The sequence below is a fragment of the Megalops cyprinoides genome, chromosome 10 (genome assembly GCF_013368585.1).
Source record: "Megalops cyprinoides isolate fMegCyp1 chromosome 10, fMegCyp1.pri, whole genome shotgun sequence".
NCBI classification, from domain to species: domain Eukaryota; kingdom Metazoa; phylum Chordata; class Actinopteri; order Elopiformes; family Megalopidae; genus Megalops; species Megalops cyprinoides.
The window spans coordinates 2,887,501-2,902,500 of NC_050592.1; the positions used below are offsets into that span (position 1 = coordinate 2,887,501).

Consider the following 15,000-nt stretch of genomic DNA (forward strand, 5'->3'; position numbering starts at 1 on the left):
TAAATGCGGCCCCCACGGATCACCTTTGCAGGGCCCTTCTGCACCTCTCCATTGACTCAGATCATATGACTTCCTCCATTAAATGCCACTTAGGCTATTACAGCCTTGCAGTCTGGCCCAGCTCTGTCCCACAGAGGAGGGGACGCGGAGAGGGTGACCGCCGTGCCTCTCCGCAAATGCCAGCCGGCCGGCATCGTCGAGACGGGGACACGTTCTGCTTCGGTGGGACTTTATTCCAATAAAAAACCGGCATTTTCCCTTTCTCGAGGCTCTGAGGCGGTCTGTGTGAATGCAGCTCTGTTGCCTTGAAATATCTGGCTGCCATTATACTGTGAATCGCACGCAACACACGCAGTCAGGCGTGCCTCTCCCATGCACAGGCACACCATCTAACCACGTAAACAACGTTCTTTAAATATGTCACAACCACCTTTTTTGTTAAAAGCAGAAGAAGGCTTGCTGTTTTTAAGGACAACTTCGAAATACTACAATCAGGAGAGCGTGCGTTGAAGTATCGCAAAGCTATGCATATTACACATTCAGCCAGCTTTGCACGTACACTGTCGTTACAGGATACAGGCAGAAGGGATTTTTTTGTGCACTGGGAGTCCCTGGTAGTGAGGATGTGTTTCAGCCCTGCCATTCTTGAGGTGTGTGTCATTGGCCACAACAGAGAACACTGTGATCGAGAAGTGTGTTAATGGCCATGGCCGACACACCCGGAAGCTTCCATTTCCCACGCTCCCCCCCCCCGGGTGACGACACTCACGTGCTCCATCAGCTCCTTGACCATGCCGTTCCACTGGCCCTTCTCGTCCTGCGAGCCGTACTTGCCGTCCGGCACCAGGCGGATCTCGTAGGAGAAGCCCAGGATGTTGGCCAGCTCCTTCAGCAGGTCGATACAGAAGCCCTCGAAGCGGTCGTTGCCGGAGAGCGCCTTGTCAGACTTCTTAAACATGACATATGGCTCCTCCTGCACAGACAAAGCACATCAAATAGAAAGCAGCGCTGAGGTCACTTTTTCAATTTGTTCCCAGCACACCCTCCTAATTGGAGAAAAGTGATCTCCACTGATAACTCCCTGTAAGATATAAGAGGGGGTGACAGCTTCTCAGGCCCAGGGAACATTGTCTACAGTAGCTGCGCTCAACTATGCAAGGCTACGTTTGCTTGGAGTGAATTTCTGCTAAAGCTACACTTAATGTGGTTATGACTGCTTAATAAACTATTTATATGTATCATGTATATACATATTATTAGCATTTATTAACATGTACATTACTGATGTTTAATACAATTGTAATAAATGTTAATAAAGGTTTTACTTAGCATAAAATTTAAGAAGATTCCAGACAAGGTTCCTAATGTGCACCATTGTGGTGAGAATACATACAATATGGCAAAAATACACATCCTTACATGGATTTTCCTCAATCTGGCAACTCTGGCCACCTTCTGAATAAGACATTTTACTAACATTTAATGACAGTATGAACATAAAAAATGTACCTTTAATGATGTGTAATGCAGTTATTAATGCTTACATTATGGAACATTTATAAGTTCTCCATATTCAGGTGTTATTGTAAAAACGTACCATATGTGGTTATAAATGAAAGGGCAGTGAAAGCTTTATCTTCTATAAAATGTGATATATATGCTGTGTGAATCTGTATCATTGAAGTAGAAAATGAACTAAGCAGAAGTGACCCAGTTCCCTGCCAGCATTTTATTACAACAGCAAACACAATCTGTACTTATCACACGTGGTAGCAGTCATCATATTCAAATCCCAGCGATATATTAGCAGGAGAAACAGTGAAGCGCAGAAATGAGTAATGAGATGTCCACTGAAAGTTATGCATTTGGCTGCAAACATTTTTAAAAGCATCCAGTCAAGGTGCTCTTTGGGTTCAAAGTAAATCCAAAGTACGCAGTTGATTTGTTGATATGATGGAATTTCAAGTATAAAAAACAAATAATAATAAATACATGCGCATGCGCACACATACACACACACACACACACACACACACACATCATATACCACCCTTTTACATCAGTTCAAGTCCAGTGTACTCTCAATCCTGGACATTTATATGGCCCTATTTTTTTCATTAGTAAAGCAGAAACATATTTCCTAAAGTACCTGCCTATTGCCTGCACGCTGTGGCAGAAAGCCTTCATCAAGGCGTAGCCCTAAGATGACAGATAAGCAGCATGTACAGAGAAGTGGACATCTGACAGTTAGACAGCTAGTTTGCTGGAACCATTAATTTCAAGAGAGAAGTCACACTCTTGAGGTATCCAAGCCGCATGAGGTGAGAACATACATATATTTACTACCTTCAAAACATCAAAATTTATACATAAATGAAGAGATCAAAAGGGTGGACAGAAAACTGAATTTTGCATGCAGACCAGAGTGCATGGCACTTATGTTTCTCTGCAGTAGACGTTTCAGTCAGTCTCCACTTCTGACCAGCTCTGGTGTTCTGCCCACTGTGTTTCCCCAGAAAACTCAAATCACCACAGTATCCACATGCCTGGCTGCTAGGTAACCTATACTAGACGCTTCAGTGGTTTATCTGTCACCGTAAAAAAAACAACTGCACAGAGATGTTGCAAGAATGGATCTAATTCCTCATACACTTTCCTCTCATGTACAACCGTGCCCCCACACACCGTAAATCAAGGCACAGAAGCAGCTTCGACCACACTAGCAATGTCACCAAAACTGTATAGGAAGATGCTGCGCCCCCCCCCCCCCCCAAACCACCCCTCCCCCCCGACCTCTGTGCAATGACAAAGTGGGGGGGGGGGGGGTTGAGGTGGGGTGCGTTGGGGGATGTCGGGATGGGGGGATGGGTGGTTAGTGAGGTTTGTTATGGCCAGGGAGGCAGCGGCATTTATGCCTTTACAAGATAGCAGTATTTCCCCCCGGAGGCCGTTATGCACACCGTATAAACCCCTGATTCGAAACAGAGCACCGCCATCAAAATGAACATGCCCATAATGTAGCCTTCGGTGTCCCCACTGCACGTGACATGATGCTGTGGCGGAAAGGCACATCCTCAGCCCGAAGCAAACGATACGGGAGAACGGACGGAAGGGTGGACAGGGCGTAGGCACCACCTTGGGTTCCTGTTTTTGTTTTTCGGTTTTCTGCTATTTTTGTCTGGCCGCACTTGACGCTAATGGCTTTGGATAAGTGTCCCTTTGAAGGACCTGTGGACCCTGGGGTGTGTTTAAGACACTGTGGCCTACTTATCCATGGGCTATTACACCATTTATTACTTACAATGGCCAGCCATACAATTCATAAGCTCTTGGCCGGGTAATCGATTCCCTCCTCAAGGTGCCCTCTTCTTTATGTCTCTATTTTCCATGCCAGGCACTAAGCAATGTGGCCAGAGACATTTAAAGAGGGAAAAAAAACAAGTTGTGATAATATTTTTCTTTGCCTCTCTCTCTCCAAAACATATTTCACACCAGGAGAGATGGAGATGTTTTCCGGAGTCAGCTGGAAAGGGCCACTGTGTCAGGTCCATGTAATAGCATCCCAGATAGCATTTTTGAGTGGAAAACGTCCCAGATTTGGAAATCAATTTCGCCACTGTTTATGCCTCCTGTCCAGCTCTCCCGATGGCGAACGTCTTCAGAGGATATCATTTGCACGCCTTCCTCTAAGGGAACAAAACACATCTCAATTTGCTCCGGCTCTACCATTACGCCTGCCGCTGTGATCTGAGCAGGGCCTCCATTACAAAAGAATTATGTGGAAGAAGAATACAACCCCACCACTCCCACACACACACACGTTCGTCTTCTCCTGTCATTTTCTTACAACAGCGTGATAGAATACAGCAGCACAGTAGTTTTTCCACAAGCTTAAAACAGCGCAATACTTTGTGCCCCAGCCAAAATATTTCACCGAGGTCCCCCTCTCGGGATTGATAATTAAAAACCTGAGCGTCCCAGGGAAGCCGCCATTTCCCAGACACGATGCACTCTCTCCCGCTGTAGCGAGGGGAGGCCCTCGCTCCCTTCGCGCCACCTGTGAAATGCTGATATTTATTTGGCGGAATTGATCTGGCGGCAGGCGGTGGGGCTGCGAGGAAGCCCGAGATCATAATGTTTTCTTGGCACCTGGCTGAACCCGGGTTTCAGGCACCGCTGCGTGCGACCGATCTGCTCCCGCAACACTCAGGGACGGGCGAGTCGCTCCGAAACGCCCTTCACCGCCCTGCCCGCACGCTGCAGCTAATCACACTTGCAAAACAAGGGGTGCCTTTAAAGAGTACATTTTAATAACGCGTGGGATCTTCAGAGGTGGCACGGCGGAGCAGCTGAATGGAAAAGGAAACGGTGTAACACTTACATGCCGGGCTGCTTTAGGGCCCCGGGACACACAATACAACATCGTAAGCAAGTGCACTGAGATGCATGCAGTTAGTTTCTGTGGGACTGGTGGAGCCAGGTGTGACCAACAACCACAGTATGTGTTATCCTCTAAGAATGTAGCTACAATTACTACTGGAATTATTAGTTTTTTTGCTCTCTTCTTGATAGGTTTTAAAGTATAGGGCATAACCCTGGGACGTCACCCCTGAAAAATCATTCATTCTACATTCACTGTTAACAAACTGCCCAGCGACTTATAGCATCTTATAACGCTTCTATTACTCCGTGGGAGGATCTGTTAAACACTGGTGTTCGTGCCATAGCTCAGTAAGATCTGTATCGTCCAGTTCTACCCAACACGTGTGCTTCACCTTGGTGTGGTTCTACTGGAATCAGTTCACCTGAATCGGCAGCTGTTGCTTGCGGATTACATTGTTGAATGGTCATTTTACATTGGCTGGTGACACGCTGTCTTGTAAGCTTAGCTTGTGAAACCCGACACCGAACGAGCACGATTCTGGACACAATTTTATGACATACCAGGAGCAGAAACTCCAGTTTATAGGCGCCCGCTAGAGCAATTATCAAAGCTCACAAACAGCCGGCACTATGACATTGAGCCACAGTTCAATTTCAACCTGCATGCTCTGAGTTTCAACAATAATCGCAGCAAGCTCATTGCAGCAGGTATCAGGGCGAAAATCGAACCCTGCCCTCAAGGACACCTATACCTATATATGCCTTTACTAGCTGTCATAATTAGATCTCACCTCCTCTGACACTCCCATTTTACAGATGAAATATCTACCTTGGTTCAAAAATAGAGGTGGGAGGAGAACAGTGCAGAGAAATGACTTAAACTCAGGACTAATACAGAACGTGGATCAAAGCTGCAATGTGCTAACAGTCTTTGCTTTCAAACAATCAAACAAATAATGACAACTGACAGTCGGCATTCCACCATATGGCTTGGATACCATACCTCTGCAGGCGATGCCTTTGTGAAAGCTATCCTCGCACACAGCACCAACTTCCTCCATTGCTTCGGATCATAATTAAAACGTACTATAACACAAATTCACATTGTATGAATACATTACGTGGGTTTAGACAGAAACTGAGAGCCAGTTAGCTCTACAGAAAACTTGGTACAAGTTGTCCAATTATCTCGATCAAAAACTTTTCATATTGAGGGGAAAAAAGACATTGCCATCTGTTCTCAGCCTTCTAGCTCCTGAAATTCCCCAAGGTTTGGATTTAAATCAAAGCGTTCAGCAGAGTTTAAACCTGTTTCTCTGTCTGTGGCTGCATGGCTGTGTGTATATAAAAAGGTGGGTTGACTGAAGGCCTTTCGAGCCGGTCACAGCTAATGGAGTGAAGGCAATTAATGCACAATGGAGACCACATTAATATCTTAATCTGTGTTTTCGATGCCAGAGGCCATCACTATAAAAGTGTTCACTTTTTGCCTTATTGATGCGGCAGTGAAATGTTTGATGTGATGTCATTAAGCTGGCTGCATCTACAGTGTTAATCATTTAAAGCTCGGGAGATCAGTATGGCTGTTTTTCCAACCACCTAAAGATGCATAACAGATACCGGTAAAATTCAAATAATAATAATAATAAGAATGACAACATCTCAACAGCTATGGAATACAACACAAAATATGTACTGTGAAAAGCCATTTGGTGCCCAGAACGATATATTTGAGTGCTGTCTGAGTGGCTTGTGTATAATGGAACTAGCCCTCATCAAAAATGGAGAGCCAGGAGTGCCTGATGCATTTGCTGGAAGGGTATTCCTGGCCTTTGTCTTTGTGTTATGATATGAATCTCCCCCCAAACCCTCAGGTATTTTTTTTTTACTTTCTATCTCTGAAAAGAGTATGTTCCTCCTCTTCTTTGGCACCAAGGAAACACTGATTACATCCCTTCTAGTCTTCCCTTGGTAATAATTGCAGCCTTGCATTTCTATCTTACTTAATGACAGTGTTTAATGTTGTTGATAACTCGTGTTCCCGTCCAAAATTGGCCCGAGGGGGCTGTTCGTTGTCAGCGCCCCTGTGACAGCCCCACAAAAAAAAACCACTACCCTGTCGGTGACAGCCTTAAATACAGGCCTCGGATGCCAGGAAATGGAGGCTGAGCTTTGGGATGAAACACCTGTTTATTTCCAGTCCTGTAATTAATGGCGTTTTCTGGCATCTTCCTTCATGCGGCTCTGACCTAACAAACCGCACAGGGCTCCACGCCGTGTTCCTCATGCAACATTTTTTTTTTTCGCTTCCTGTAAATATCTACCACCCACAAGGAAGTGATCTGAAATAAACAAGACTTTCAATATTGCATCCCGCGACGCTTCTGCACCTTGGTATTACCAAGATTCTAATTTACAGAGCAATTTGCCCAGGCAGAATTCACCTCCTCCAAGTGACCTGGTGGAAATGTTATTTCAGATTTCTTGGAAGCTTGGCTGTGTTTAAAAGAAAAACCTGAACCACACAGCTATCACGTGCAGTGTTTATACTGATCTGAGAACGTTTTAGATGCTTGTTTTTTTTTTCCTTAGGCTATACTTATCACCTCTTTGGGGGTAATCAGTCACTGCCCATAGTGCCTCTAGTGGTAAGCTATTGTTACTGCAGGAGCTGCTCAATCAGGAAGTGAGCGAGTGAGCAAGAATGAGTGAGTGAGTGTGGATATGTTCCTGTCCCAGGCAAAAAAATTGCCCATTTTAGAAGCCATATTGCTCAACAAACTTCAGGGTTCAATAGGCCTTATGACTGAAATGTAGAAGAAACAATGCCGGTTGTTTAACGGTGAGCACCGATTTACCTGTCATAACTCATAAACGAAACAACAAACAAATAAGATACGCTAGTGGGGGTAGCACGATGTAGCACACTACAGCACAGCATAGCATAACATAGCATAGCATAGCACAGAATAGTATAGCATAGCATACCATAGCACAAAATAGTTTAGTATAACATAGTATAGCACAGAATAGTATAGTATGGAATAGTATAGCACAGTACAGCCAGACTGTCTTTCTGATATGCTCACCCACAGCTGCAGTATCACTAAAGTACTTCACAATGGATCTATTCAGCTAAGCCTGGAACTATCTGAACTGCTGGTTAACATTTTCCCTCCAAAGCTAACCGAAGGCAAGGAGGAAGGAGGTGTGCAGACTAGACCCTTTGTCTCTGAGGACCAGGCCGAGCGGACGAGCCTTCCTTACCAGTATTGTGGTGATGACCAGGGAGCGGTTGGAGAGCGAGTCGGTGATGTTCATCCCTTTCCTCTTGGGGATCTCTGTGATGTTGAGGCCCCCGGACGCACTCCACTTCCCCACCTGCAGAAGGTTAAAAACACATTACCGCTCCGCTCTCTGCAGTGCGGCTGACCCTGACTCCGGCAAAAAACTCCCCGCCACCCCCCCCCCCCCCCCAGCATTAGCGAATGATGGCTTTCGCATCCAACAGCATTAGCTGATTGGCTGTCACCTTTTACCATACGTATGGCGGCTTTGCATTGCTGAGTATCGGGTTCGCTGTATAAGGTCCACTATGTCATTAAGTAGAAGGTCTCCTACATCACTGGGGAAGAGGTCCACCGCCTCCTGATGCAAGATGTGCTTAAACCCAGGAACCTAGTAACCTTCAGTTTTATACTCCAACAATGTCATAAGAAGTGCTATCCACTACACATTCAGTGGCTACATACTTCAGGGTACCTGATTTTGATCTCTCAAAGTTGGCCTTCATTATTTCTGATCTATTTCATCTATTTCCACCGAATTGTGGTTGTGCATTTCTCCCTTGAATGAGATGGCAAAAAGGTTAGCTTGAGTCACTGGCTGGAGAAATCCCAAAGGTCTGTAGGCTTATAGATTGTGATCCTGTCTGTTGAGCGCTGCCTGTGAATACCTGAGAAATATCATAAAGCGCATATTATTTTTCTCATTGACTGGACCTCCCCTGTACCATATGCAAATAATTGATGGCTTTGTTTCATTTGGGTTTCTCCTACGGATGTGAGTTTACAAGGCTGAATGATGAACACATGCTTACATCGGGCACTCTTTTAAATGCATAACAAACGACTTGGCTCGTTTACAGCATCAGGGCTATGTAGCATCCTTAATGTGACAGCACATAAAGACATGTATGCTAATTATCACCTTTCAGATTCAATCATTCAGGGATGGGTCACTGTGTGAAGGAGAGGCCCTTCACAGTGAATGTTTTCATCTGACGTGCGAGTCTCAGTCATTTACAGTACAAGCCAATATGCAGCTGCATGGCTTTGGTTTGGCCTGTGAATCCCGTGTGATTATCAGCTTTATTTACATACACATGCATATGAAATATGATTGAGGATGTTGCGCAAAGGCCTCAAAACAAGAAAAATAATCAGTGATATTTACAAACCAGAATGCAAAGCTCCCCATCCAGTTAAGGACATTTTTTGGAGATGAAAAAAAAAAAATATCCTTGGAGTCAGGGCAGGCAGACAACTTACCTTTATCTGAAAATTTGAAATTGCATCTGATTGTTTTTGTACTATTATTTAATTAAAGAGCACTCATTAGTAGCTAACTCCATTTTCCATGACCACATGAGATGTGGTTGCTCTGCATACGGTCACTTTGCAGCGAATAATTCTAGGCGTAATAACAACAAAAACATGTCTCCAATGTGTGTGTTTTTACAAAAGTATTTAAAGTAGCCCGATCAATATGTTCACATTAAATGAGTTAATATCGAATCCACAAAGGCACTGCCACAACACAACTAAGTAAAAAGGAATGAGCCACTGATGTGAGAAGCTTCATAAAATTGGTAATTTGGTTAATCACGAAAAATAGGTTCACGGCCGTTTCTAACCGTTTCTAACAGTTGTTCCATGCCTTCCCGCTTTGATTCCCGCCAGCTGCCACTGACAAATGCATAATTTCTCATGCACTATGAATATGCACTGTTTTCTGGGGCGAATGCACTGAAAATCAGCAGAGATTTTTGAAATGAGATTCATTAGGCATTCCATTGAATTTACCACATTACGCGCATGTTTCGCATTCGTACAGAAGTGGCGCGGTCTCTCAAACGCAGTCTCAGTTCACTTTCCTCAGCAAAATACATCATTTTATAAATTCAGCAGCACAATAAGGCTCAATAGATCTTTTTTTAAACTGAGCTAAAGCCGCCCTTCTGTGCTTTTGCTGCAAATTGGAATATTCATGTAGTCCTTTCATTCTATCTAGCGAAATCACGACACTGAAGTGCATTTAAGATGTGCGTATTGATATCTCATGAATATTTATTTTACGCAGTGATCACTGATCATCTGCTCTATTGAAACGTTGCCCTCTTCCTTAAGTAAGGCTCTCCCTTAAGCCCGCGTCTGTTGGCATTATATACAGACGTCAAACACTTCACACCGCATATCTCATTAGACAATAAAACAAATTCAGCGGCTTCTGACTTCTTCCATCGCCGGGTCAGCAGCAAACTGATACACAGTGATCACTTGATATTACTCCTTTGTCTTTGTTATTTGAGAAATATTCGATTTAAAAAAATGAGACTATCATGGAAGACAGTAATGCAGAACATGGGTACTGACTAGTCTGTAATATCTCAGGGTAAATACAGTGGCACTGAGGTACATATATTTTTATGCCAGTACTGCATCTGTGCATATAACATGTAGGGTCTAACATAATGTTTATGTCAAGCTCCTTTTAATATTAGGTCATTTTAACCGTCATTTTAATTCAACTGTTCTTTCTGCTATTTTTAGAAACTTTAGTGATTGTAGAAAAATAATTTTACATACCACCATTATCATATGTAGCACTATCTCTTATGTTATATTTGTAGCACTTTTTTGCCTAGGTAGTTTAGCAGAACTTTATTGTCCCAGTGACTGTATTTGATATGTATCCTTATATTAGATTAGCTCTGTCTCGCTACACTGACCTTGTGCTCAGCTTCAGCACTATCTGCATTGTATGACCTGTACACATCTTGCCCTTGTGCCTGTTGTTTGCCCACTATATGCATTTTTGTACATCACTTTAGATAAAAGCTATAAAAATGCTAAATGAATACATGTCAACGTAAATGTATTCCTATATCAGCCGCAGAAAGTCTCATCCACATGATGTTGCAAATATATACATAGAGTGAAGTGAAGTGAAGTTACCTACAGTATAACACTGTGAAAACTGCGGCTTTCTTTTCCAAGACTTCAGAATTACCTGCTCTGCATAACTACTCTTATTAATTTGCTGTGACAGCTGGCAATGCACAAATGTGGAAGGCGGAGAACACACCTTTAAACTGATCATTGTCCCAGAACCAGTTTTTTTCCTAATTAGCCTGCTTTCCCATTTTAGCAAGTAACACCAATCATTAGCTAATTCCCGTTCCTTCACCTGTGTCCAATGCAGCCACACTACCTCCAAAATTGAAGCAATTAAGACAGAGCTGCTTACTTGGGGGAAAAAAACAAACTGACTGTTACAAAGGTTTCAGAGAATAGATGAGCTAAAAGCCAATTCCTCTTCTTTGTGCTATAAATGAACTGATTTCACACAGAGAGCATCAAAGCTCATACACCATACTGGATGCAGCCAAGTAAAAAGGCATAAACTGCGGAATGAGTCCTTTGTGTTTGAAGTGGCAGAACTGCTAATGGTACAAAACAATCAAGAATTACTTCCAAATGTTTATCAAGTTCAGGTGAATCCTCAGACTCCCCTGTGGCCAGGACTGCAGAACCGCCACCTTTAAACTGGGAGTTTACCTCTGCACTGACCGAAACACCAACGAGTACACCTCTTCTGCTAGCTCTGTTAGCAAAGTGTGACTCGGCCGGAATACATGTAAATAATGCAATTTTCAAACGCATTTCAAAGGAATGAGAATGGCCTCCTTATGACTCATTCAAAATATGTGTAAAGAATGTGTATTTTATGAAGAAGGAAGAGGAATGAGTGTGCTACCTAATAGAGGAAGGCCAGCACAACGGTAACACTGAGACCTGTCTGAACGAACGTCAGCCTCTTTCATTCATTCAGATGTAGACTACCTGCTTGATGGGGGTGAGGGGTGTAAAGGTTTTGTAACTATGGATGTAAATGGACCACAGGGCTGCAGAGCGGAAGCCCGGGCGGAACACCGTACCCTTGAACAAGGTGTTTAACCTTAATTGCTACAGTAAGGCCTGCTTTCACTACACGTTTGTCTTTCACTCTTTCACCTTGACTACAAGTAAAGGCAAGTGTGTTTTTTTTTTACAAAACAAAGGCAAGGTCTTCTCAGTAGTAACAGCATATTTTCATTCATTTTCAGCGATCGCTGAGCTCACTTGTACCCTGTTTTAAAAGAAAAAGAGTTAAGGACAAACATGGTTTGAAACAAAGCTTAAGGGTCTGGGTTTGAAATTTGAGAAATTTGAAAAATTTAAAGCAAAACACACTGTTTATAAAACTGTATAAGCACTTAAGGGTCTGGGTGCAAACATGTACACTACGCAAACTAATGCTTTGGACTAGGACTTCTGTTTAGTAAATGCATGCAATGAACATTTTTTTTAAAGCAAATTTAAAGCAAAACACACTGTTTATAAAACTGTAAAAACACTTGTTGAAATTTCTTAATTCAACTGTTCAAGGATGCAATTAAAGGTACAGTCTCCCTGTCTGACTAATATATTTGCAGTGTGTGTGTGTGTGTGTGTGTGTGTGTGTGTGTGCATGTGTGCGTGGCATATATCAACTTCCAACAGACTTAAAAATTCATACAGTTTGTAATTATTTTATACATTGCAAACCTGAATCAGCATACATATTGTGGAATAGTGAGAGGAAATGTGATTCTTGTGTCTCGCAGTGTGACCCTGTGTGTATTTTTCTAGGCTGCTGTGTGTGACAGACTGAGACTGAGGTTCTGGCTATACCCACAAGGCCTAAGTTTGAGTGACATTACCATCTGCAATTTTCCCCTGCAATTTCTGTGTGTTTTTTGCAAGCTATTTCCCACTTACCACAATTGCATGAATGCATACACAAGTTCATTGCTTCTGAGTTTTTTTTTTTTAACTCTGATAACTTTTAACCCATTTACAATGAAAAGGACGATATCTCAGATGGTATTGAGGAGGATACTTCAATGGATAATATTTTGCAAAAGCCTTTTTTTCCCATTTCTTTTGATGTGTGCACAGATTTTCTGAACTGTAAGTGAGTCTCTGCGCAAAGTGGATCTCTGAGTCTAATATATCAATACCAATCTTATGAATTGTAAGCAATCAAAGGAGCTGCCTCTGTTGTGAATAAACCCGACGGCAGCAATCATCCAAACAAATTGCCATTCGGCATCAGCTCTGATGACAGACACACAATGGATGACTCGAGCTTTTCTGTGAACACAGAGAGAGAGGTCTGCATCATGCCAGTCTGTCTGCGATGCATCTGTGACAGAGAGAGCGAGGGAGAGTGCAGTAAAAGCTGATGGCCTGAACTCTCCTCTAGTTGTGAAATTCCACGTTGTTAGTTTTTACAGATTTCAGAGTAAAAAGCCTGTCCTTGAGAAAAGGTCTTGTTTGAGTGCGGGGTGGTTTTTTCCTTAACTCAAATGGGGCTCCTTGCAATTTCCAGGAGGGCAAAAGATTAAAAAAAAGCATAGTTTTCTGAGATTCATTTCAGAAGAATGCATGGCTCTGGGATGTATGGGGTGTGAAGGGATGGAGTTATGCATCTCAAAGCACCACGCTGTGAGTTAGCTGGCAAAGATCAGTGCTAAGATTTCAGCCGATAAGGGGAGTTTAGCGCGAGTGGTAGGCCTCGGGCTAAAAGCACTACACACTGTAGAAACACTCCTGAACACATCATTAGCACAGATAGTCCTGTGGCTGTCGCTACACATCTGCATTCTCGGCAGAGCGTTTTGTGGACCGAATCCCCCCTCCTCCACAACCAAAGTGCTGTTTAATATTCATGCGGCTCACAGTTGAGATGGATCCATTTAAAGCTGCGCACACACACACACACACGCATGCATCCGCACCCACACATACACACACATGCGCACAAACACACACAAGCACAAGCGCATGCACGCACGCACACACACACACACACATGTATCCGCACCGACACATACACACACACGCGCACAAACACACACAAGCACAAGCGCATGCACACGCACACACACGCACACAAACGCACACACGCACACAAACGCACACACGCACACACGCGCACACACGCGCACACACACACACACACACACACACACACACACGCACACACACACACACACACACGCACACACACACACACAGGCATCCACACACACACGCACACACACACACACAGGCATCCACACACACACAGGCATCCACACACACACAAACACAAGCGCATATGCCCATGCATGCACACACACACACATACACACACTCTCTTACACACACATGCACCCACACACACACGAGCGCACGCACACACACACACTTGCATGCGTACACCTCTCTCAGCTTTTAGATTCAGCTCAGTGGCACTGAAAAGCATCACACAATGCCCTCATTCCCATAAAAAGAGCAGCATATGCCACGGTTTGAAAAGTATATTAGTTACAGCTTGTGTAAGAGAGAAGACTTCAGCAAAGTGGCGCTTAAAACTACCAGTAATGTCTTCCGCTCAGCATGCTACCGCATTCTTGTTAATTGCGTGCAATTAACTCAATTCATTAAACGTGATTATCCAAAGTAGCAATTCCAAAAGTTATTTTGCCATATACACTGTGAGAAGAGCTTTCCGACTCTTTTTTTTTCTTTTTCTTCTTCTTCTTCTTCTTTTTTTTAATGAAATTAAAGCCAGCATCAAGTGACTTCTTCATCCGGGAGACTTCTGCTAATTCAATAAGAGCCTAAAATGGGGGCGAATATTCAATTAAGTGGGCTTACTCTGGAGCTCTTCAGCTTAACCAGCTCGAAAGCAGGCGCTGGGTTCCGGAGCGGCGCAAACCGCCATCCACTCCAAGCCTTGCGGAATACATGATGCGAGGGCTTCGAGCCACACTGCAGATATTAATGTGATTTTACTGAAATATGGCAACCATTTCTCTTTCTCTCTCTCTCTCTCCATCTCCTTCTCTCTCTCTCTCTCTCTGCATGCCTTTCTCTCTCTCTCTCTCTCTCTCTCTCAGTTCAGAGAGCGGCACAGGCCATACACTGACAAGGCAGAAGAATCTGAAGGCCAATAAATCAGAGAGAGTGACGGATATTGGTGGGAGTGTTGCTGCTATTCCCTGTCGTGCAACAGCAATTTTAAGAACTGATATCGTCTATCTGACAAGTGCAGGCTGCGGGTGGGGTTGAGAGGGTGTTGTGGAGCTTGCAGTAGGCATCATAACAGCACTTATTTGTATTTTATGTGTGTGTTCTCAATAGCAACCTCCCATTAAGAAAGTCAGTTGCAATCTGCATGTTAATACTAAAGAGGACAGGCCTTTCTGGAAGGTTCCAGAATGTCTGAGCTTTGACACTTTGGTTCTGTAGGCAGCAGAGTGGTGTA

At 43.6% G+C, this 15,000-nt stretch overlaps 1 protein-coding gene across 2 annotated transcripts in view; it reads right to left on the minus strand.

Moving 5' to 3' along the window:
• LOC118784265 (glutamate receptor ionotropic, kainate 3) overlaps positions 1–15,000 on the minus strand; it is a 115,230-nt gene that overhangs the window by 32,635 nt on the left and 67,595 nt on the right. For both annotated transcript variants that reach the window (XM_036538405.1, XM_036538404.1), the window contains 2 exons: positions 7,651–7,764; positions 770–973 (listed from right to left, as the gene is read on the minus strand). In XM_036538405.1, coding sequence (XP_036394298.1) covers positions 770–973; positions 7,651–7,764 — 318 coding nt within the window. The remainder of the gene's footprint in view (positions 1–769; positions 974–7,650; positions 7,765–15,000) is intronic.